We start from the raw sequence: 25,303 nt of genomic DNA, 5'->3' as shown, positions 1-25,303 counted from the left end.
ATTAATTTTAGCAGTGAATATTGAAGGCTGAACCTCGTTTAAAATGCACCTCTAAGTTTTAATTTAAGTGGCTGATCATTAAAAAATCAAGTCAGTTATGATTCAAGTACACCTTCAGGCTACTGTACTTAATCAAATTCAATTTACTCCTGCAGACTCTTGTGCTCACACACACACACACACACACACACACACACTCCACCTTGTGTTATGTTATTCATAGGTAACAAAATGTAAGCTAGCATCAGAGACAGATGGTCTGGCATATGTTTCTCTACCGGACTGTCTCTTCGGACGCACACACATACACACAGAACCTAAAGCTTGGAGACCTGGTGCTCCTCAGCATCCCAGTAAGCCTATAATAAGACTGAGAGTGACATTGTAAGGATTAATATAGTGGCACTGTGGAGATACAGATGGGGCCTCAGCGTGTCTCTAATGAATGTGGTGTGTGGAGTCAGTAGATCTGTCTGCTGTACAGTGTGTGCAGTGCTTTATGTGCTGCAGCCCGACTTATTGACTTGGCTTCGGTTCAGGTCCCACTAAGATAAGTGCCAGGTGATGACGTGAGGGCTCTGCGGGTGTGACACAGTTACTTCTGAACCCCATAGCTCCCAGCGAGCATGCTCCCTGTGTGCTTCTTTACAGTCCAGAGGGGGCCGGGAGCCAAGAGGTGACACATACCAGCGGAGAGCGGTGGGCAAGAATGTGAATAACTGTTGGAAAAAGATAGCAGAGATCCACAGAGGAGAAGGAGGAAGAGATGTTTCAGTGAAAAGTTTGCTTTGAGAGTTTCTGTACATCCCCATGAAGCAGTGGAGAGAGTTGTGAAGGGGAGAAGACAGCGGCAGCTACAGTAGTCCAGTCTGGAGATGGGAGGAGACGAGTGGTAGCACAGAGACGGAGAGCAGCCAGAAAGAAATGCCCGACCACCTGCGTTCCCCAGAAGACCGTGTACCCCCAAAGTAAGCGATCTGGGCTGCAGAGAAAGAGGCGAAACAGAGGGCAGGGAAAAGTTAGCCAACATCTGCGTCTTTATGGCTGAAAGAGAGCTCATTCACATGGGGGAGTTAGTCATGCAAGACAGCGGGGTGCAGAGAGGGGACACGGTCAGAGGAATGTTAGCACCTCTAAGCCTTTACTCCAAACCAGAGTAATTAAGGCAGCTTAAGGCATCTCGCTCTCTGGCAGTGCTTCCTTTGTTCTCCCGATCTTAGTAATCCAGCTAAGTCTACCCTGACTCTGCCAGGACCACTCACCCACACAGGCCGAGCCATCATCGTTGGGCTCAAAGCCCTGGTTGCATCTCCTCTTGGCGCGGCACTTATAGCTGCCATAGGTGTTGGTGCAGATAGGGCGGTCAGAGGGGCACACAGAGGGGAACTGGCTACACTCATCTTCATCTGAGGGAGGAGGAGGGTAAGGCAAGGGAAGGAAACACACTTTTTGTCTTGATTTTGAAAAAAAGACACAAGTAGAGAGCGGGTCAACAGATAGATGTTTGCAGCTTACCTGTGCAACGGCCATTCTCATTCAGGGCAAACCCATGACCACACTGTAAGACACGGTCAGTCTGATTAGAAACAAGAATGGGTTTGAATGAAAATCCTCTTATGTGTAGATTGTTTAAGCAATTATACAGACAGGTGACAAATACAGTAAAAGCTGATAAACGAGTGGAGAAACATAACTAATAGAGACACTTTCACTCTGATTGAGCCATTTTGTTGGCGTGTCTCGGATCCACTTGCACCCTTAGAGAGAATCACTGAGCAGTCCTGTGTTACATGTGTTCGTTTAAGCTCCTTCATCTCAGAGCAAAGCCAGGACAGTTCATTGATATTGAAATTGAAAACAAAGGCATTTTAAGATTCTACTCATAATGTCCTTTAGAAGTTGACAGTAGAGTATTGCTATGAAGCAGTGCTGTACCTCTATCTCCACAGTAGGAGTGATTTCTTCCTCATCTCTTGGATAGTGTATCTCCAGCACTGTGTTGACATCTGAGGGTTCCAGGGGTCGAGCCACCGAGCGGCCGTCTGGCCAGTACACCTCAACATTCGTGGCAACATCCTTACCTGGTCAGACATACAGCACAGTCCGACACACACACACACACACACACACACACACACACACACACACACACACACACACACACACACACACACACACACACACACACACACACACACACACACACACACACACACAGACAGACAGACAGACAGACAGACAGACAGACAGACAGACACACACACACACAGAGGAACATTCATGCATCATTTTGTGATTTTCAGGAGATGCTGTAGTCTCATGAGGCCTTTCTCTTCCCCTCTCTTTCAGACAGGGAGTGGCACTCTCCTCTTCTCTCTCCATTAAACATTTTAATCAGGCAGAGAGAAAGCCCCTCTCCAGAGGGCCTCTGCAGCACTTAATTAAAGTGGCATTTCTAATGTAAACAGATCTTGAGTTACCTTGCCAGGCAGTGATCTGCTCAGCAGGTGTGCTGCCTGAGAGCCAAAGAATATTTCACCTGCTCTGAACTGCATGACGCCCTCTTGTTTAGTGGTGGGGGATGTATCACATGTCTTACAGTCTGTCGCTTTTTGCAAGTGTGTTCTGAAGCCACGATGAAGCGGAAGATTAGCTCTTGGAGTGTGTGATGACTAATCAGGCAGTAAAATCAAGGGCCTCCAGAGATGATCTGTGTTTGGAGCCGTTCCCAGGTAGCAGGGCTGGATGACCAGCAGCTGACAGTCCTATGGGGGCAGAAGGAGCTGGTTCTAGTCTGGCTTCCAGCGGCAACACCTGTCCCCCCATCTCTCTCTACTCTCCCATGGGTGTCCAATCAGGCTGGAGGTATAAAACAATGCTTTCCACATGGAGCTGTCATTTTCCTTCTCACTGCTACTCACTGGAGAGCTCGTTCTGTCATCCATATCTCTTTGTCTGTCTAACCTTTACTCATCCATCCCAAGCAGTGGTGCTAAAAATGGTAAGTCAACTAAGCGATTAATCGATCAACAGAGACTAAATCAACAACAAGTCTTTATCCAAAGAAAAACATGCCAAAACAAACATCTGCCTATTTTGGCAACTCACATTTGAGATTTTGATGCTTTTTACCAGTTTTATGTAATTGTCAGGCTAAATATGCGACCTGAAGACGTCACCTTGAGCTCTAAGAAGTGGTGATGGACAGCAAAAAATGGATAAAATAATTCCACAATATATATAACAGGTGATGTAACAGTATTAGTTTAATTGTTGAAATAAAACCTTACCAAGGCCAAAGTGGGCGACAGGCTCCATCTCACACAGGTACCCTGAGCCACCATCAATGATCCGTGTGTGTGGGCCACTCTTTTTGGTGTACACCACCACTTTAGCTCCTCGGGCAAAAGCACCGAATTTGGTGCGGGGAATCACTCGCAGCCAGGAGTTAGTGGTTCCCTGAGACACAGACAGAATAAGAAAAGGGAACTCTCAAGATAACACTGTCAAAGCGATGCCGAGGCTTTTCAGACGTCTTCCAAACACTCACCTGGATGACTTTGTAGACGGAGAGCGGCTGTGCTGCACTTTCCCCGTGAGACACCAGCAGCTCCAGACGCCCGTCACCATCAAAGTCTGTGGCTACAGCACCTGGAGGGCCATTACAGTGATGATGCAACTAAACACTTCCGGAAACAGCCTGCATAACAGTTATTGTCTTAATGCAGGGAAACATGGACATAATGTTTCATCAGTCATAACTAATTATGTGGAACAAGTCTTTATTTCTTTTATAAAGCACATGAAGGAGCACAGATCTCCAGTGGAGCACTGGTGCCACCTAATGGTAAGACTTTGGAATAGCAGACACTTGTCATTGTTGATGCTGAGATGAAAGATGAAAGCACTCACCAGTTCCTCGTCCTTCAGGCTCTGACGCCTCCCCAACGTTCAGCTCTTCTATCTGGGGGTCTCCATGTTCTCTCCTGCTCACCCTATCACATCAGCGTCACAGCAATTGACACATTTTATATAGAAGCAACAAACTAACATTTTTGAGGTACTTGTACTTGAGTACCAAGTACTGAGTATTTGGCAATTAAAAGTACAACTGATTGAGATTGTGCATACACATATATGGTGAACACTTGATAATACCATCATTAATAAACCGTAAATTTCCAGTGATTTTACTTTAGTTATAGTTATTTCTCTGTTGACAAAGAAATGCTTTATAAACCATTTACCAACCATTTTCTAAGCATCAGTTGCTACAATATAACAGCCATCCAAATAATGTTTACAGATGAGCTACACAGTATTTGCTAACAGTTTACAAAGTATTATACACATGAGTTGTAACTTTACAATAAACAGTTGCTTGATGGATGGTTTATAAAGCATTTCATTGTTTGCTTATAGTGAAATAACTATTAACTAAATATGAATTAACTAGAAATGTTTTATTTCAAAGTGTTTCCAAGATATAATCAGCTAATAAAATATGATAAAGTGACATAAACTTAACTATATTACAGTACATAAAGTATGTAAAATTAGCCTTCCTCAACCAGCTACACATTAAAATATTACTGACAAGTTAATGTGTCAGAGATAATACTCCAATAATGTAACAGACTGTATAATAATATAACATCTAAGAGGGGATACTCAACTTACTTTAAATACATTTTGCTGACATAATTTTGTACTTTTATTTGTGTAGGATGATAAATATAGACTGCAGGACTTTGCAGCAGGTCATTGCTGCTTTAAATAAGGATCTTCATACTTCTTCTCCTTTAAGTCTCAAATGTCATCTCACATGACATTCAGTATTTGTAAATAGTAAGCAGGGCTGCAGGATATTGGAAAAAACTGACATGACATTGCGATATTGTGGTTTTCTGTGATATATAAAGCAACTGAAAAACACATTCATTTTATCAAAGAACCAAACAAGCCCTGCATTTTTGGATACATTGATCAAGAATGACTGGTGGTTGCTGTGTATGCTGCGCCTGCATGTCTCTTTTGCTGACTACTGTAAGTGACAAACTTCTCGTGTAGATTAATCATTACAATGACAAACTTGTGAGTTCTGCTTTTGTATCAAGCAGAAAAAAACTTGAAATTATATGGTGCAGTCCTAATAGTAACTTTGAGGTCATAATTTTTTTAATGCCACATACAACATGATTAAAATTATTGACCTTTATTTATTCTATCTATTCATTTACTGATTTTTTTCATCATAATTTCCTTGGTTTTATGTGATTGTCATCTTTCTCTGAAGATGTTTTTTAAAGTATGCCTTATGAATGATTTGGCCTGACTTGAATGACAGATCATGCACATAACTACCTGCAATGCACCTTTAATGACAAAGCATTTCTGTATCCAAGTTTCCTTTAGTTATAATTTCATTTCCCAGTGCACCAATGTGCTGATCCTGGCTGTTAAAGCCCTCAGCTCAGCTAAATATTGATTAGCAGAATTTAATTAATTAGCTCGGGCACAATAGTTTGAGCCTGTTTTTTTTTCAGTGCCAGAGAGCAGAGTTAAATTAGCTGATTCATCTTCATACTAGACAATGGCAGAGCCACGGGCTGTGGAGCAGTGACCCTCTCAGACCTTCAGCGTGTCCAGAAAGACAAATTCTCCTCCAGTGACCTGGCGTGCAGGACTATTCTGATCCAGGAAATCTCTGGGGCTTACACTGATTATTGATATTCAGTATGAATTGACCCACCAGCTCATGGCCACATTCATCATGACTTCTGCATCCTGTTCAGAAAAACATGCCAGATCAGATTCTTTATTCAGACAGGATGGGTTTATTCTACTATTAAGTCCTAACAATTGATATGTATCATATATTGCATTTTCAGAGCTCAGCTCATTAATATTATCTAGAGAGGAAGCCAAACCGTGAGCCAAAAAGAGACCTAAAACTGTCTTAATGAAAGACTCATTCATGTGTGGAGGAGGAGGCGGGATGCCAGACTAGATAAGTATCCTTGGCTGGGAATTTTAAATTCTTCTCAGCTTCCTCCAAGCCCGGTTTTAGAATATTAAATCAAGACACAAGAGTAATTCATTAAGCTCATCACCAAACTGCTATTAAAACTCACTACCATACTTGTGTGCGTATGTATGAGTGTGTCTATTATTGAGTGTGTACCTAAAGAGCCTGTTGGCAGATGGACCCCTGTAGGCGATGTTATTGAAGAAGACCTCCAGCTCGTTGTCATTGTCAAAGTCTGCAGCGATAACGGTGCGAACCGGGGACGGCATGGAAAACTTCTGGGATGCTATGTCCTGAGAACAAAGCAAACACATGGAACATCAGACACACACACACGCAAATGTATGCACGAGCTAAGAATACAGACACAGGCAGGTTTTTCTATTGCTGTGAGGTGAAACGCTTGAAATGCCTTTTCAGCAGTTAGAAGCTAAAAAAAAAGAAGAAAATTCAGCAGCAGCAGTCCCAGAACATGCTCATGCTCAGCTTCTATGCGTATACGTTACACCTCAATGTCTTGGGTTTCTTTCATATATTTCATATAAGTCTGTGTTCATATATTTTCTTTTTTGGGTAAGCGCTGTTTTATTTTGACCTTCCAAAGAATGCCTCTGTATGACCAACATATGCAAACAAGACAATCAGTGAGAAAATTGATTATTCTATAGTTCCAGATTCTTGCCACTGGGTCAGATTCTGAAAATTAGATTCTATTTTTCATGGTGGAGTGCTGAGGATGAATTGCAGCGAGAGGCTGCCTAATGTTACAGCTCAGCTAAAGCGGTGGCCATTAATGTTTACATCCCGTTTGGCGGGTGTAGTTTGGTATAAAGAAAATAGTTTGTAAATGAGACTGCTCATAATACAGTCTCTGGATTATCTAGAGCAAGTGCGTCATGATTCCCAAAAGAGACATGCTGTTCAAATGTATTTTTTTTTGGGTGCTCTTAAAGCACCACAAGCTGCTAGGCAACTCACACCAAAACAATCTAAATAGACAAATAGCACCTGTAGTGCTATTTGCAAGCAGGAAAATATGTATTTTTGAATTTCGGGCAAACAGTCCCTTTAAAAAATCAGTTGCGTCTTCCAATAAATGTCCTTTTTGTTGCTATATATGCTGATAACAGCATATTCTCAAATTCTATAAAATGCAATTCTAAAAATAGTTTTTCCTTCAATGGGAAGGATGAGGTTGGTTCACAAATGCTCCATTAACCCCTAGGGGTAGTGTCTCCATTCTTGTTGGGATAGAGGAGTATGTCGAAATGTTGGGGCTACATGGTGACCCTTCCAACGGAGGTTTATCAGGGACACCTCAAACCGAGGGTTATGACAACTCTCTGTCTTTTCATGTATTATGATCCTTTTATTTACGACGAACATAAAACAATCACTACTAGTTTGTTGACGTCTCGGTAGCTAACTTGCTAGCTAGCTAACATTCAATGTTGTTGTTGATTTGTGCAGGACAGTCTCGCATGTTGACATATTTCAACGTTGCATTCCTCCATTCATGGAAGGTGCTGCACTTGGTAACTCTCCTCTAATATCAGTGCAGACTGGCAGGGTAGGAGCATGTGTTGCCAATTTAGCCTTTAATGCAGCACAAGCAGCCAGGTAATGAAGCAGTGTTCTTTTCTATTTGATGACTCGATTGAGCGTGAAGTTGTGAACGAATAGTGAGATTCTGTGCTTTTCGATCTCCTTTAGATGAATGGTAAATGTCATTGAGATAACACAAGGATTGCAAAAGTTACACAGAAGTTACCACAGTTGAAGACTGCACATGGGAAATGTCTGGTAGTGTCTGTTTAAATAAACGCCATGTACGACCACTGATGGCGTATGAGGGTCTTGAAGGGTCTCGTTCATAGTGGGAGATTTCAACCACTACTTCAAGTAACTGTTCTCGAAACTGGAAAAGGAGGGTTAGGTGTAAAAATTGGAAATGGAATTGATCTTAAATCTCAACATTATGCACTAAAACCTGTTGTTATTACGCCTTACATCGTATCTGTGTTCAGTCCAACCACACAGCGCACCAACCCACCGGTGGTGCAAGCTGAGCCAATTGCTCGAGAGTCTATTCCATAACATGAAGGTCACAAGTTCAACCTCCACAACAGACAGCATGTCCATCAATAATCCAGTCCTTGAGTTAGACACTGATCTGTCATCTCAGAATCACCCTAGCTACGAGTTTCATCAAAAGCCAACGATAAGAACAAAGGCCCGTTTTACATCCTCTGGCATCTGAAAAGCAGACTGCAGCTCTCCTGCCCGAAAAAAGTCTCCTCAGCAGAGGAGTTTTTGCACGAGAAAGTAACGGATATCTCCTCGCTTCAGTGACACGGTGATAAGTCGAGGAAGAGTTATAGAGCGGCCCTTCACTCCCTCCAGTATTTACTCCCTGTTTTAATTATAAGGCTCATAAAGCCGGTGGGGGGAGGGCGAACAGTGACCTTCTGCTTCTCAGGTGAAGGAGAGGGGATGGCCAACTGAGGCCATGAGGGGAGGGAGGGACAGTTCTTAATTTACTATATTACTAGCTGGATGAATAGATGTGCCGTAAGAAAAAAAGGAAGGGACTCCCACCAAAACAAATATGGAGCATAGAAGCATGAGATTTACGGAAGTAGAGGGGAGAAAGTTTGTTTAAAAAGTGCTCTACAGTTTATATTATGAATCTGAAAATGGAAGGTAATTATTCACAACTTTTGTGAATGTGTTATGACAAGGAATTCATTATATTATATATTAAATATTTTTTTAATAATATTCCAAATGTGTTGATTTTTAATTGTGTACTGTGTACTATTTTACTGCACTGTTTTATGACAAGAATTTGTACACTGTATTCTCATTTAGTGTAAGAATCGCTCTGATTTCAGAACACAATTAAGAAAAACTTCTAGTTGGTAAGTTTTTCTTCTCTTGAAATACATTTTTAATATGTGTGGGTGTGCTTTTGTGTAGAAGTGTTAAACCTTTTGTAAGGAAAACCTGGGCAATAGATTTTAATTAAAGCACAAACAGCCCTAATCGGCACTTTCCACTGCCCAGGCAAGCTGCTGCTTCAGCCCAATTTAATTAGCGGTTTACTGGAGTGATACAACGGCTTCATTATGCATGCCAAAGGTCAACACGGCGAGTAGGAGTGTCAGCTTGTGTGGAGGGAAGGGGTCCTGAATGTGTTGTGGGCTCGTGATTTAACAATCTTGGTTTAAAAAAAAAACATCGGCCAGCTAATTCAATTTGTCTTCTGTGCGTGTTCCTGTGTGTGTGTGTGTGTCACACTGATGGAACTGTCTCTGGGCTAAGCATCACACATTAACCCCTTATTTGACCCCTATAAAGATGTCTCCTGTGACGTTTATCTCTTTGGTAAAAGATGCAGCTGCAGGTGCTGACAGATAGATCACCGAGCACGAAACCTCCGCAGATTTACAAGCACCAGAGCTCGTCTCCGTCTCTGCCGCTCTTTACTGTAATACGCGTACACATGTACACCGCTGCCTCACAGCGGTAGTCTATAGAGTCGTTGATTCAGTAAATCACTGCGCGTCCATCTTTAAGTCCCACTCAATCTCAAAGTGTTCCCCCACTGACGAGTGTTAATTCACTAGCTGGCCATTAGCATAGATAACTGTGAGTCACAGAGTGAATAGGTGAGATTTGCTGTTTGAGTGTTGCTTGTTCATTAGTCTCTGATTCTGAGGAGAGAAGAAGTAGAGAGATCAACAGACTCGCTTTAAAACTCACCTGCATCATCAGCTGCACCTGATCTTCTGATGAGGGAGTCATTCAACACAGAGACTGTACAATCTTTCCACCAAAGAAATAGTCCCAACCAAAATGAATGGTTACTACTTCAGATACGTGAATGCTTATTCAGTATGTTTTGTAATTTGGGTCAACTAAAAAACTTTGATCAATAAATTAAAGCCTCAGTGTGCTTCAAACAAAGTGCTCGTTAGTCTAATTGTGCACTGTATGAAACATTCATGGTGGAGGAATCTGGGAGGGCTTAATCTGACTGCATCAGATGATTCTTGTTTACAAAACCAGTAATCAGACTTCCTGCAGCCACTGGTCAGTCATGCAGAGGTGTGAGACTCTTTGTTTACTCTTCACGCAACTCTCACTTTTTTGTGCGAGCCTGTCCTCATCAGAAAAGCAACCGTACTGTACAAGTCATAAATGAAAATAGCTCATCCATATTTGTTAGGCAGCGACCTCTAGCAGCTGTAGTAATTATTACAGCTGCAAAGGAGGAAGTGAGGAGCAGAATTAGAAAGAGTCAAAAGTCTGTTTAGGGCGGAGGTCGGGGATGGATGGGCGGGTTATAAAAGCACAGGACTTCCATTCAGGAGACCGCTGTCCGAGTCCAGATTGAAACCAGAAGTCACAATGAGCTCTTTTAACTTAGTAACGTAGTGAGGTAACATCACATACATAATAACATAGGTAACATAGGTACAGTACGTTACATAGTGATTAACCCAAACTACAAAAACAATCCTAACCCTAACCAGCTGTGACTGTACCATTTAAGTATGAGGATGTGTAATTTTGCGTGTACAACTGAAAGTGCAGTGATGGGATGTAACTTAAGAGCTTCACTCAAGTACTGAAGGACAAATTCATGATACTTTACTTTCTTTTCTTTTCATTCTACCTTCACCTTCTAATCCACTACGATTCAGAGGGAAATATTTTATTTTTGCTTTCACTACATTTATCTGACAGCTTTAGATAGTGTATTAGTTATTTTTATACCTGGAGATAGTGTGGGAGATGAGAAAAAAGCTCTTTTCGTTCATCAAAATGAGCTCCACCTCAACCAACTATAACAGTAAAGTCTACTTTTATTGAACAAATGTATGAGTAATAATAATACAATGATATGATACATAATTATATTACAGTCACAGGGGACATTTTACTGCACTGAGCATCAACATGGACTTTAGATGAATTCTCCAGTCGGTGCCCCTGACCAAGGCACTGGCTAACATCTGGAGTTTGTCCCAGGGCGCGTACAGTGCTCACTGCTACCTTGGGATGGGTTAAATACAGAATACCAGTTTCACTATGTTGTATGTTGTACAATACATGACATAATTAAAGATTCTTCTTCTTCTTCTTTTAATACTCAACTTACATTTTCCTGATTGTACTTACATACTTTTACTTAAGTCACATTTTGAATGCAGGATCTTTACTTGAAACAGTGGTGTTAGTGTGGTATCTGTACTCTTACTTAAGAAAGGAGCTGAATACTTCCTCCACCAAACACTGGAACAGGTACACTTTTTGCGCATCCAACCATTGTTCGAAGCTTAATGGTACTTTCAAACCGACACTGATACAATAAGTCTTTAAATAAGTATTTGTTTTCATTAGGTAATCTAACCAAGAAGCACCCTTGGACCCACCTTGAACTTCTGTTTGCGGTTATTCATCTGAATGTACAGGCGATGCGGTCCATTCCAGTTCCCGTAGACGATGTCTGTCTTGCCGTCACGGTTGAAGTCTGCCAGAGCAACCCCTCTGCCGTGCTGCATGGGGTCCTCCACACCTACAGGGATATGGTAATACACTCCGTTGTACACCAGATTCACATGAACTGATCTACAAGGCAATGATGTGTTAGACTGTGCACGTTGCTCTCACCAGCCTGCTGCGCCACATCAGTAAAAGTTCCATCTCCGTTGTTCCTGAACAGGAAGTTGGGTCCGTACTCGTTGTCGCAAAAGACGTCGGACATGCTCTGACTGACAATAGGCCCCACCACGACACCTCGCCCTCCTGCACAAATGGAGAAAGACAGACAGAGAATTAGCCAGTAAAAAAGAGGTTGAACGGAGAATTTTGGGGGGAAAAAGGAAGCAGGATCGGTGAAACAACAGAGGGAGAGAAATCGGCTTCATAACAAAAGTGAACGACGAGAGATCATTACTGTTTTTCCAGGCCATTTCCCTCTGAGCAGAGCAGGTCTTTCTGCTGACACAGACACTGACTCTGATGGGCCACACACACACGAACACACCTCGGCACAAGCACAAACAAATACAAAAACACAAAGATGCGACACACGCTGGGAATCTTTTGCATTAACCAAAAACTAACAGTGATTTTCTCCTTACGAACAGATCTTTGTGACTGTTCAACACTCTCTCAATATCACCGCAGGATGTTCCAATGACATTCGATAAAGTGAAGTGTCTCACTAAAGTGTCTCATCTGAGACCAGCGGAGTCTAATTATGGAGTTGAAAGGGCTTTGATTGCCCTTCCAGTGTGCAGAGTCAGTGCTGTGAGTCAGGACTCGCTGCTGATTTACTGGCCCGCTCCATCAGCCCAGACAAATATCACTCGCCCCCTATGGCCATAAACCACTAATGTCTCTCCGGAGATATGTAACCATTAGATATACAACTTCACCGACTGTCCCTCTGCTCTGATTAACGGCAGTTTGATGACAAAGCCATCCACCGTACATCATTCACAGTCATTCTGGTCCAGCCCACTCTGCCCCTCCGATGGCTTGGATGACATCCTGCATGCAAAAGGATCCGCACATGATGAAGATTGATTTTGTTACGCTCAAACACAAAGTCGTGTCCCGTTTCCAAAACTTCCTCGGACACGAGCGTCAAGGACTTTTCAGCGGTTACAATAAAGTATCATCAAGGCAGGATTTTTTACTCATGATGATCTCTATTATCAAAGAAACAAATCATGATGAAATCGTTCATTTTGGCATTTATTGTCCTCCTCTTCCACACCGAAGCAGGTATCCATCACAGGGTTAAGTGAAGTGTTGATCCAAGCGAGGGAAGTGAGCTGAGGTGAGGCGATAAATTCCGTTGCTATTTTTGATATAAATAATCACTCTCAAGGTCATCCATTCAGTTTCGGTAACTTTAATCAAAGTAATTCCTTTGCTCATTTCAGTTCAGAGCTTTATTGTCCCAGAACAGGAAGAGCTATTGCAGCAAGCAAGGCAGAAACAATCAATAAAAACACATTCAAAGTTGAGAGAAATAGGAGGCATAAAAATGGTAAACACAATGCACACATAAAAATGCAACAAATAAGCACCAGGGTTTGGTGGCAACTGAAAGTCTGACTTTTGAATCTCTTACACCACATTTTCAGAAGCCTGTATCCTCATTAAACAGAGGATTTTAAGTCATACATTGCGAAGAAGGTTCTTGGGTGATTGGAAAATACAGTCTCTGTTTCCCTTTCTTGCATGTAAAGCAACACTGACTCTGACTCCTGTAGTAGCGTCCATGTACTTACAGTATATTCACAGCTTCAGAAGTCTTGTAGAACCACAGCAGGCTCTGACAGATGTCATCTCTGGGCCGTTGAGCTGCTCTGATGTATGCGTGTGTCGCCCTTTGCGTCCTGTGACTTTGACTGGAGTAAACAGCTGACAGGGCCAAAAGAGCCCACAAACACTTCTTCCTCCCTCTCTCCCTCTCCAGTCATCTCTTTCTTCTCTCATGCTTACGCTCGTCATGTTCTCCTTCTTTCTCTCACTTTTTCCTTTTTTTCTGGCACTCCTCCAACTCTCCCCGACTCACCTCCCGTCAAGAACGCGCTCCGGACCAACGTCCTATATTTCAGACTCTCTGGGTACAAGCACAACAAGCACATGCTCCTCCGCAGACGTCTGTATAAATCAGGCTGAAGGTCCAGTGGTGCTGGAGGTTCTTGCATTGAGGGTGTACGTCACACAGTCTTTTTTTATATACCTACCAGTGAACTTGTTGACTCCGGCCTGCTCTGCCACGTTGGAGAGGGCAATGACGCCCTGTGAAAGGTCACTCGCTGCCTCATCCATTTCAATCAGTGCATGAGGACCCACGTTGCCACTGGCATAGTTAGCTATGTAGATAGCATAACGCCCTGTGCCCTGAGGAAAAAAACAAATATGGTTAACATTTATTAAAGGAGAAATATTACGTTTTCAGGTTTATAATTTTGTTTTTGGTTACTGCTAGAATAGGATTACATGCTTTAATGCTCAAAACACACATCTGTTTTCTCATGCTGTCCAGTGCTGCAGCACTGTATTCTATTGTGTATTTGCATTACTGAATATATTGGGGACATAGTGTATGTTAATATTATGAAGACAAAATTCATGTTAAGTTCTCACTCTTGTTATTTCCTTTTTATTGGGATATATTGGTTTCAGGAAACAGGTGTGTGCCGAAAGAACAGGAAACAGATGTCTTCCTGTAATCAAATCATAATTGTTGGATTCTGTATAAAGAGGATGTTAGGTCTGTATGTTAACTCATACTAAGTTTCAGGTTTTTTGCAATTAAACTCCTTCGATCACACAAGCTGCAGTCTCCGCATTTTTCCTGAAGAATACTTTATCTACAACACATCCCTCTCCGTCTGAAACGCTCTTTTAGCTCCTGTCTCTTTAAGGCCCCTCCTCCTGAATACCCAGTCTTCTCTGATTGGTTTGCACACACCTGAGCCAGCAGCACTAACAACAACAGAGCTCCATTTCGCTAAATCAATTATTATTATTATTATTATTATTATTATTATTATTATTATTATTATTATGGGTCAAACTATTTGCTGTCATAAATTATGCATATGTTTGACATGGTGAAGTAGTGTGATGTCACAAAGTCACAAAAAAAGACAAGACTACTGACGAGGCGTTTCCCATTAGTGCGGACCTTTTTAACTTTCAATACCTTTTACATGCACAAGAACCGATATAAAACACTGAAGGAAAAGGAAAAAAACAAAAATATTAGGTCTCCGTTAATGCAATATCAAACCTGCAGTGTGGGACTTTTTTCTCCCCCTGCTGGCAGGGAAAGTAATTTCCAGTACCAGTCTTTGCTGGTTGATGTAAAATGCATCACTATCAAAGTCAGCACAGAATCCATATTTAAAAACTGTGGCAGTGATAGGCTTAATCAGCATTGTGTGAACTCGTTTAGCAGGGGCTTGAATGTAATGGATGTTCATTCATATGTTAAAGTCCCACGCTGCAGATTTAATGTACTGTGGTTATATATTTAATATAATTAGAAAGCAGAATGGGCATGTGTAGCTCCATAAATCATTTGATGATTCAGCAGAACTCTTAAACGGTTAGTTCACCCATTTTACAGAAAAGATATATAATATTTGGTGTTCACAGTATTTATGAATAGTATTTAAACTTAAAATTTAACAGCAGCCTCTCTTCCTTTAAACGTATAATATGTAATTTCCGCCGTTGGGAGGGCTCTCTATCAAAATAAAACTACTTGCAGAGTGTCGTGGGCGAAACCAGTCAAATCAGATTCTGCTCTGATCTGGAGCCGTTTACTGACAGGAGAGAGTACTGTTTAAAATTTTGGGATCAAAAAATGGATTAATCTTCACTCCTGTTTATCGACCACTCGACCAGTGATCCACGGAGCTGACCTCTTTTATCTGTGTTTCTGTCATCATACTGTAATAAATGTTGACCGCTGACTGGAGCTGGATGGGAAATGTACTTTATTTCATGGAGACATTACAGAGAGGAGAGGGGGAAAGAAGAGGACGAACAGGAGTCTCTGGTGCTGAATAGTGACAGTTTACCTGAGTTAAACAAAAACACATGCTCCTTGTGTGCCGTTGCTGGCTAACGTTAGTTCAGAGCTAATGTAGTAAAGTAATCTGGCTGTTTGCAGCGGATAAACGCTGCATGAGTAAGGCGAATAAACATACATGATCCTGCAGTCAAACTCACTCTGTTGGTGGTGGATACAGCATTAAACAAACACCATTGTTGATGAAAATGTACAGGCAAGGTAATGTTAGAAAAAATATATTAAAAAAATAAATAAATAAAATTGTATTCATGTAAAGCTTAGTCTCGTTTGCTTCCCTATCCCAGACGTAGCAACAGTGACTTAAAGGAACCTGGGGCAGGATCAAGAAATAAGACTCAGTAGTGACACCACGGCTGTTGGGGCTGTTAGGGTAACTGCAGCCATCAGCCAAGCCGGCGCGGGAGCACGCATGAACTCTTCACAGAAGTGCAGCTGATGCCTTATCCTCTACACGCACGAAGCAGCCGGGAAGCCGGCTCGCTGTGTGCAACGACACACACATGCAGTCTGAAAGGCACAGGCGAAAGCAAAGACGGCATATTGGGGCAAAAATATCGTCTCTGATACGGGATTGCTGTGTGTAAGCAGCTAATGTTACTACACAGACACAAACAAACCGTTAGCCTGTGGCTACATCCAGCTGCTAACGTCACCTCCCGGATAACAGGTTGGGCTTTCGGTCCCATATATAAAGGGACATATTTCTAACTATTCGGTTTCAGACTAAAGGACCGTGGAAAATGCGCAGTCTGTAACTATTCAGTGTTACACAGCGGTGGACTAAGTTACATGTTTGCAACTAACGGCACTTCGCACGTTAGGTCACTCCGAGTCCTCGGTGATCTCATATGATTTTCAAATCAAGCTCTAAACATGACCTGTAATGTTTTCTTACCTGGTTACTAGGAAATGAGCCATGTCAGCATCTGTTTTCAGTCCTTCAAGTTGAAGCTGCCTCCATGAGCCGAACGCGTATCTGATGTGTATTCGGCTGCCAGCCCGGCTTTGGTTGTAATTTCGTTTCGACTCACGACATCCCGCTGGTAAAACCTTCGTTTTCTTCTTAGTATGACTTTTTAGTGGACTTTGTGTGGTGGTGGGACGTTTGCTGGCCGTAGCAGAATCCATTACTACCCAAACACTAGGTTCCTGTATCCGAGGACACGCGTTCAGCGTCATCTGACATCACGTACGCAAGACTGCGTAGGAAATTCGGACCACGAATTGCAGTACATTATGCAGCACACAGCCTGTTCAAGGCAATGGAGAGATACGTGGGTGGGCTCATTCTTTTTGGTTTTGAATGCTTCATCACCCATTAGCATTAAAAAACTTAAAATGCATGTTTATTTTTTCAGAAATCCTGCCCCAAGTTCCTTTAATGAAACGCAGTTAGTTTGAGTATACTTCTGCGTTTGGTGGAAACAATTGTGATAATGTAAGTTCACAACCCCACAAAATATTGAACAATGAAATGGTTATTTTCAGACATTTTAATACAGGATTGCTACATATATCTATATCCCATATATATCTTGAGGGCAACTCTGGAAATACATGTTGCTGCTGATTTTTAATCTTTAATTGTTGTCAGCAGCACCAACATTTTTTTTTTTTAAAAGGTTAACCAACCTTTTAAATAATAGGGCTTTTTAAAATATGTTTTATATGTCATTAAATATTTTATATTATTCTAAATGTCAATAAACCCAACAATGTGTTAGTCTGTCCCTCAGTACTTTTCAACACTTCTACTCTGCCCATTGGTTTCTGAATATGTAAATCTTCAATTCAGCAGATTCTAAACAACTTCATCACTCAGTGGCAACAAGTTTGTGTCCACCTGACTATAAGTCCTATATTTTCACTCTTTTAGCTCTGGTTTTGGTCTCAACCAACAGAATTTTTGGCTCTTTAGCTGCTTCACCATGTTCATAAGCTAGTATCTAATTGTTTTGGTCTGCTGTTGGATGCTTGGAGTTTTAAGAGATTTTTTGCGGGGGAAAAAAGAAAGAAAAGAAAGAAAGAAACACTATGGGAGTCTTAAGTTGTGTCTGGACAGCTAACCAATGAGCTGAAACTCACTATAAAGCTCAATAAAGCTAAAGAGGAGTTGCAGATTCAGGTGAAATCTGATGCATTGTTGTTCTCCAAATTGTTTTTATAGAATTAAATACACTATTTTTAACCTTTTCATTCTTTTTTAAATGCACAGTCTCACCTTCTCCCGATCAAACCTTTCTCTCCCTCTTTATCTCCTTTTACCTTGTTTCCTACCCTTTACCCTCTCTCCCTCAGCCTCTCCCCTGACTCTTTCCTCTGCCTCCCTTTGGAGATTAATTTCACACTCCATTATCAGCCAGAGTCCCTGCAGACACAAACTCACAGACGGAACCACACTAATAGACTACACACTCGATTCCAATGAGCTTTCCCACCAGGCCTAACATATTTCAATCAATACAAACACATGCACACATGCAAAAACGCACACACTGAACGCGCCATTCCACCACTTGTGTTAACTTTACTGTATTTTCACAAGACAAGAAAAGCAAATGAGACTCGTTGATGTAAATGTCATGAAGCGTCACATGGCCTGCTGAGGTGGGAGGAGGAGTGGGTTGCACTTACACACACACACACACACTCAGACACACTCAGACACACTGAGAATGAACTACAGCGAAAGACCTGAAGGCCACCGGCAGTTACTTAACAAACTTAAAAGTCAATGATTTTTCAATAAGTCTTCACCCAAGGCTAATTTCTGTCACTGGGATTGGCATTGTGAATAGTGTGACATGCATGCCTGCGTGTTGGCGGCGGCGGCGGCATGCCCTTTACACCAGTCTCTACAGCTATCACTGAGAAGCCTAATCTAATTTGGTTTTTAAAGGGAAACGTATATTGTGCTTTTTATCAACTGCATTTCAATTATTCTGGTTTTTAAAACCCACTTATTCTCAGAAGCTCCATCCTGCCTGAAAGTGAAGCGATCCATCAGTTCAACGTGAGACCCCTCAATATGTCACCTTCATCAGTTTGTGAAAGACTAATGATGAGACGTCACTTTCAAGGAGACTGGGAGGGATGAAACTCTCGGATGACTAATTATCCCTCTTTTCCTCTGAGTGATAACACTTTATTTATGAGCAAACGAGACCGAGCGCGTTAGCCTCCTAGCATGCTTTGATTTTGGCCTGTGTAACCTTCTCTCATCGTTCCAATCTGTTCTAATAAAACTTGCTCGGCAGTAGGAAAATGTGATCTCTCTTTCTTTCCGTCAGTCTGCTGGAACTAGCATGGAAGAGCACACATCAGGGTTTTGGCCTCCTCTGAAAGCATTATGCCATTAAAAGCAGATATCTCTCCAATCAGTTTGGCAGCTGCGCAGCCTATCAGTGCTCACTGAGATGCGACTGTGGTTAAGAAAAATCTATTGTAATCCCTACTGTCCTCTCTTCCTACTATTACTTTCTTTATCCCGTCCCCTGATTGGAAGTGAGAACTCTACGCGTGTGTGCGAGATAAGAGACAAAGAAAGAGTGTGAGCGTGTCAGTCAGAGAGAGAAAAAAAAGGAAGTAAAGGAGGTGGAGAGAAAGGAGGAAAACAATGCTAAAGGGACTGAGGGAAAGAGAGAAGACGCTACGGGCAGAAAGCAGTAGTGTGCAGTCATCACTCCTCCCCTCGTACGATGTTCTATAAAACAAACGAGCCCTGGCTTCTGTAATTACACTGGTGCGATGGACAGAAGAGAGAAAATGGCACACCATTCCCCCAAATGAACTGTCATAGCACATGCTGAGAAGGGCGGCGTAGGCAGGGCATGAGTTATCACTGGTAAACAAACAGAAGCACCCATGCATGCACGCAAAAGACACTCAGGGGAGTTTGTGTGTGTGTGTGTGTGTGTGTGTGTGTGTGTGTGGTGCAGATCTGCATACTCTACTCTGTGTGTGTGTGTGTGTGTGTGTGTGTGTCTGTGTGTGTGTAGTACCTTTCTGTCCACACAGGCCACTGAGCGCCCAGCCATACGGTTGGCAACATCTCTGTGTTCGTTAATGTCATCGTTCAGCAGATCTTCAAAGCGTCCATTACGGAACTTAAACAGCTTGTCAGAATATGTGGCCCGACCTTGATGTGGAGAGACGCAGAGTTCAGCAGAGGCAAAGACTGTGCTGAGAGTAAAGAGGTGTTATGCAATACAAGAACCGTGGGTGATTGGAAACAGAAGAGCAGGTTGCTGTGGCTGCAAGTGACCTCTCTCATTTTTATAAAGATGATGGAGGGGAGGTGTTGCCGTTTGGGCAGTGCGCGCTCTGCAGCTCTCAGATTGATTAATAGCAGCACAATGCTTATCTGTTATCTGACGAGGACTCAGATGAGATAAGCTTAATATCTGCTTACTGATACTCCTGCTTTGCCTCTGTACAGAAAAGAGGTACAACTCCTGAGTGAGTGCGGTGTATTTTTTATGAAAGCGTTACTGTAACAGACTGTACTGTACCAGAAAAGGCGTTATTGGTGTTGAGGACATAAATCTCCTCCCGACCGTCCCCGTCGATGTCGCACGCTGTCACCCCGATGGCGTTGCCATGACGGTCTCTCAGGGCGTAGAAAGGGGAGCTACGGTTGTCAACAGCGATGTTGACAAGCCTTTTCTTCTCCTTGTCGTACTTCAGCACCAGGTTTGGGCCGTTGTAGCTGTCAACAGGCACCAGAGAGGAAAAGCTGTTACACCTTCATTTCATCAGACTGACAGCAGGAATTTGGAAGAAGTGCGATTCTTTGTTGTACAATTCATGAGTGGTAACTTCTGATGCAGCCTACAAATTCTCGAAACAATGTTTATGTTGCTTCATTTGTAGATAAAGTTACTCTAGGTTCTGTTCTGCAGAATATTGTAAAACTGGGTTTTTCAAGGCCCCTGACAACTGTGTGTGAAAGTGTCAAAAGTTAAAGGGGAACAACTGTTTGTTGTGTGTATGCACTACTACATATGTAAAAGAAACAAGTGAAAGTGAAGGTTCAATAAATTGCCTCCAGTGACCTCACTTAAGGGAGCCAACACTTGTTGGAGCAGAAAACAATACAAAAAATCTGTAAGTGTTGCGTAAGAAAGAATTGACCATAACCAGTAAATCTCGATAAAAAACACTCGGCAGTCGACTTGCATTGTGGGTAATGTAGGCAGGATTTCATACGACATCTCTGGTTTTGCAGGATAATTTTTTTTGTGCTTAAAGAAAATTCAAACCTTCCAACAATATTACAGTAGTTCGACGTAGAAAACCTGCCTAAGATGGACCAAGAGTGACATGGTTTTAAAACAAATGACAATCACACAAAAGAGGTGCACACCTTGACATTTGACAAAACTGTGAACATGCAAAATTTCTAACATTGTAATGTGTTCTTCTCATTTTTATATGTATGTCATTTCTCCCTTTGCATGACCTAAGTATTAATCAAAAACTAAGTCAGTTGAATACTATTTAAGCTAAAATTATTATTATCACCAAAATATGTGTGACTTAATATGCAACAATCAAAAATCAAGCACTTAGAATATAACACTGCTATTCCACTACATCGGGACTGTGTGGGTGTGGTTTGATCATGTTTGATTGATAGTGGTTTGGCCTCATAAGCAAAAATAACCACCAGTCATCAGATTTGGATTCAAATGTTGCTCAAATCCTGATTGAGATCATCTTATAAGTGAGTCAAAAGCCCAGTGAGAGGAGCACGGACAAGAATTGTCAAAAAAAAAAAAGAAAAGAAAGTTTTCGGGGACTTTAAAATCAGCATTGGTTTTTAATTGTAAACACGGGGTGAACCGCAAAGTCTACATTAACCTCAGGATGTCGATTAAATCAATCATCCTCTTACTGCACCAGGGAAGGGTGAAGCAACAGCTTGTAGTCCAAATCAAATTTTGGCTAAATATTAAAGCTCTAAAAAGCCTCTCTGTGGTTGTGCACATTTGGATGTACATTATAAATGCTTTGAAATATTTCTGACATAAGTAGTCTGTTAGTGACAATAAAAGTGACACAGAAACGAGGCCACAAGGAGGACAAAAATCTGATCTATCAACACTTCAAACACTCTGATCTGCTCTGACCGTCATCACGGCCGTACAGTAAACCACATCAGTGTAATATAAAACACTCCATCCTAAGACGCATCTAGTCTTCAACCAAATGACATCCTCTATAAGGTTTTGTGATGCCCTCCTGTCCGGGATACCTGCTGAATAGGACGTCTTGGCTAAATGACATTTATTAAGCAGGGTCATTTCGGTCCATCTATATTCTGTTAAGCGATGGGAGATTCATTACTGCCTCACTGGATATAGGCAGGCTTGCCAAACTGTTCCCATCATGGGCGCGCTATTCAATCACATCCATTTTCATCAGCTGAGTGAGCCTCATGGCACCCTTACTCATCTCTCGTCTTGGACTCTTTTGCCTTTGTCTTCAACCTTTAGCTTGGAAAATGACAGTGCACTTCCATTTTAGCCTCCAATTTAGAGTTTGATATTACTCAACGGTTAATTAATCACTCTAATTGCGCGTAATGAAAAAAATTAGAGTGCTTGTAACACTGTAAAAAGAGCAAGGGGACACCAGAGATTTAGGGTTCACAAAGCTTGAATTAAAGTAACTTTAAAAGCCTGCCTCCCCCCTTTTTCTCACCCAGCTACAAACATCTCCAGGTCTCCGTCCCCGTCCACATCAGTGACGGCCACGCCGTAGTTGAGCTGGGTGGGGTTGTTGTCGTAGTCGGGAGGAAGGACGGTCTTGGTTACAGCTGAGAACATGGGCTCCGAACGCTGAGCCGAGGAGACGGCGGGCAGGAACAAAACCAGCCACAACAACATCCTCACCTAAAGGGAGAAACACAGTGTTTGAGGAAGGCTGCCATCACGCTGTTCGTCTTTGTGCAGCTTCAAAAACCCCTCACACTTTCTTCTTTTTGAAAGGAGTCTCCAAAAGATTTCATGTGCTGAGCAAAAGCGCAGCGAGTCTAAAGAAATTCACATGCAACACTCTTCGACCGGGCCGCGACACAAATTGATGCTGGCAGCCGGCTCGAAGGGGAATCAAATAAAATCTGTAAGTCATACACTTGGAAACTGCAACACATGCCCTTGTTGCTAACACTCCCAATCCATCGCGCGGCAAACATCAGCAGATCGTTGGCAGAGCTTTCTGCTTTACTCAGACATAAAGATGAAGATATACCACCGCAATCAGCAGCGTTCTGCAGGGTTAGATCTGAACAACCCATCACAGGCCGACAGGCTGAGGAAATAAAGGACAGAAAATCCATACGTGGAGCAAGGGCATTAGCCAGAGGCCAAGTGAGCACTGAGGAAACCAATATGACCTGATATAACAGACATGAGGGGCAGTTTCCTCAGAGACAGGGACCAACTCTAAATTAGGAAAGTTCTTTTGAGGGGCTGTGTGATGTGCAAGTGTCCTTCTGGTGTCAGTAGATTAAAGGTGAACGTGGATGAATCCATGCAAGCAACTTAAGCGTGGGCAGGTAGAGGTGCTGGTACTGAAGAGATAGAGGAGAAACATGCCTGAGAGGAGAAAGGAAAGAGGTAGGTCACCTCCTTACGGCAACAATAAAAGGCTCATCGTCAACAGCACTGCAAAACTTAAAACACACAACACACAAGTATGGAAAGGCGTTTACAAGCTGACAACTTGATATGCTCTACCCGTGGATTTATGAACGCAGCCTCCGTCATCATTGCACCTGTACTGCCACCGAGCCGTTCCCACATCCTGCTGCAGATTCTCCCTTTCTGCTGTGACTGTCCAGGTGATGTATGGCTCTTTAACATCTCCCACAACAATTCAATTTGAGATAAAAAAAAAAAAAAGGCACTGCTGTTTGAGTAATACTCTCAAAAGCACGGCGGCAGGGAGAGGATGCACCTCGGCTGACACCTGCAGAAATATGGCCCCGGCTAATGCTAGCTCTCCTGGCAGGCGGCGCGGCGATAACGCCGGCCAGCAGCAATGTAGACTGTGGCTGTTAGCAAGAGGGGTTAATTAACAACACTGGGAGCTCAAGATGAGGCGTTTTCTTCCCATTAGCACGGGATGTAATGACAAATGAGCTCAGCTGTTCCAGACTACACAAGGCAGCTCATATACTGTGTGTGTGATAGGGGCAGTGAGCAATAAATAAAAGAGGGGAGGATAAGAAAATTTGAAAGTAAAAGGAAAAGCGTTGGAAAAGGGTACAGGAATATCTTTAATGTGAGGAATCCTTTTAAAGTAGACAACAAGAGACACAGGATCTACTTTTAGTTGATTCAGCTACTTTAGATGAGCAGTTTAACTTTAATAACCACACAAATAATACAATATAAGACAGGACTTCTTCCTGCCATACTGCAGCAGGACAGTGGGCAAATGTCAGCTCATCACCAGCCTGAAAACCCAGAAAAAGTCACGTATTCCTAATAATTCAGCAATAACAACATAAAGAAGGATGTCGAAAAAAGGACCGATGAGTGCTTAAAACCATTGGGGACCATTGTGATAAAATGGTGGAGTACTACATTACCCAGTCAAGGACGTACAGTTCACTGCGGTAAAGACTCCCCACTTGAGTCGCCAAGTAAAGTTCCAATGTGACTTTTCTACGAGCAACGACTCACAAAACACTCATCGGGGACATCTGCAGGGTCAACAACAAGCCGCTCTGCTACAAGAACACGAAACATCGAATGAAGTCATTTGTAATAAAACAGTCAAAGACCATGAAATAACCCTGGAAGGGGAAAAAAAACATGCTGTTTGAAGCAGAGAAATGTTTTTTTCGGTGTGGTTATTTATGTTGGCATTAAGAGGCCATTACCACAGCGTGCAACATCAGCATGTGCCTTGTGGAGCGTTCAAGCCCGGCTCTGATCCTGATAACACTGCGACAAAGAGCACAGCAACATCTTCAGTTTCAAAACGCACGCTTCCAGAAGCTCTTCTGTGTGAAGGACACCCTCACTGCAGAACACACACACACACACACACACACACACACACACACACACACAGCTGTACCAGTGCCAGTGAATTACACTTAACAGTCACTCTGAACAATCAACAATTGCCATTAATGTTAAGCTCCAATTCATCCATCATTAAACACAGAGAGCATGAGACAATAAAACACCTTCAGTCCAGCAGAAACACAACTCACTATAACGCCTCATCTGCTTCACAGCAACACGCCAGTTTAAACCATGTTTTATGTCATGAGCCAAACTTCATGGTGAAAACAATTATGACAGTTTTTGTAGAAAGTTACACACTTGAACTCATCACCCATCTGATGCATGATATTGAACAACTTAAAAATATGATAATGTCCAATAATAATCATAATAACAATAACAGTATCTCTCCATATTTTAAAATTAAGAGATAAAATTAACTAAAAATGCACAATTTCAAATGAGAATACTAAGTACAGAAGCAAAAGCAACTAATTAAAAAATAAGAAACTGTTAATGAAACTGGTAAATGACCAGAAAAAATGTGCAAACATGACAAAAATGGTTTTAAATAAGGGATCTCTGCTGCAACAAAGAGTCTGATAATAATAA

At 42.2% G+C, this 25,303-nt stretch overlaps 1 protein-coding gene across 1 annotated transcript; it reads right to left on the bottom strand.

Moving 5' to 3' along the window:
* Positions 1 to 241: 241 nt before the first annotated feature.
* On the bottom strand, positions 242 to 24,594 carry crtac1b (cartilage acidic protein 1b). The gene is made up of 15 exons (XM_084374975.1): positions 24,559 to 24,594; positions 22,371 to 22,561; positions 20,177 to 20,373; positions 19,667 to 19,803; positions 13,804 to 13,960; positions 11,708 to 11,842; positions 11,470 to 11,612; positions 6,185 to 6,321; positions 3,913 to 3,995; positions 3,551 to 3,651; positions 3,291 to 3,459; positions 1,936 to 2,081; positions 1,516 to 1,558; positions 1,263 to 1,406; positions 242 to 982 (listed from the first exon to the last, which is right to left on the bottom strand). The coding sequence occupies exons 1-15, from the start codon at positions 24,577 to 24,579 to the stop codon at positions 855 to 857; spliced, it is 1,932 nt and encodes a 643-aa protein (XP_084231101.1). The 5' UTR covers positions 24,580 to 24,594; the 3' UTR covers positions 242 to 854.
* Positions 24,595 to 25,303: the final 709 nt, after the last annotated feature.

This window comes from Pagrus pagrus (genome assembly GCF_965226575.1).
Source record: "Pagrus pagrus genome assembly, chromosome: 15".
In the NCBI taxonomy this organism is placed as follows: Eukaryota; Metazoa; Chordata; class Actinopteri; order Spariformes; family Sparidae; genus Pagrus; species Pagrus pagrus.
The sequence above is the reverse complement of the archived record's forward strand: the minus strand, read 5'-3'. Positions and strand labels throughout refer to the sequence as shown.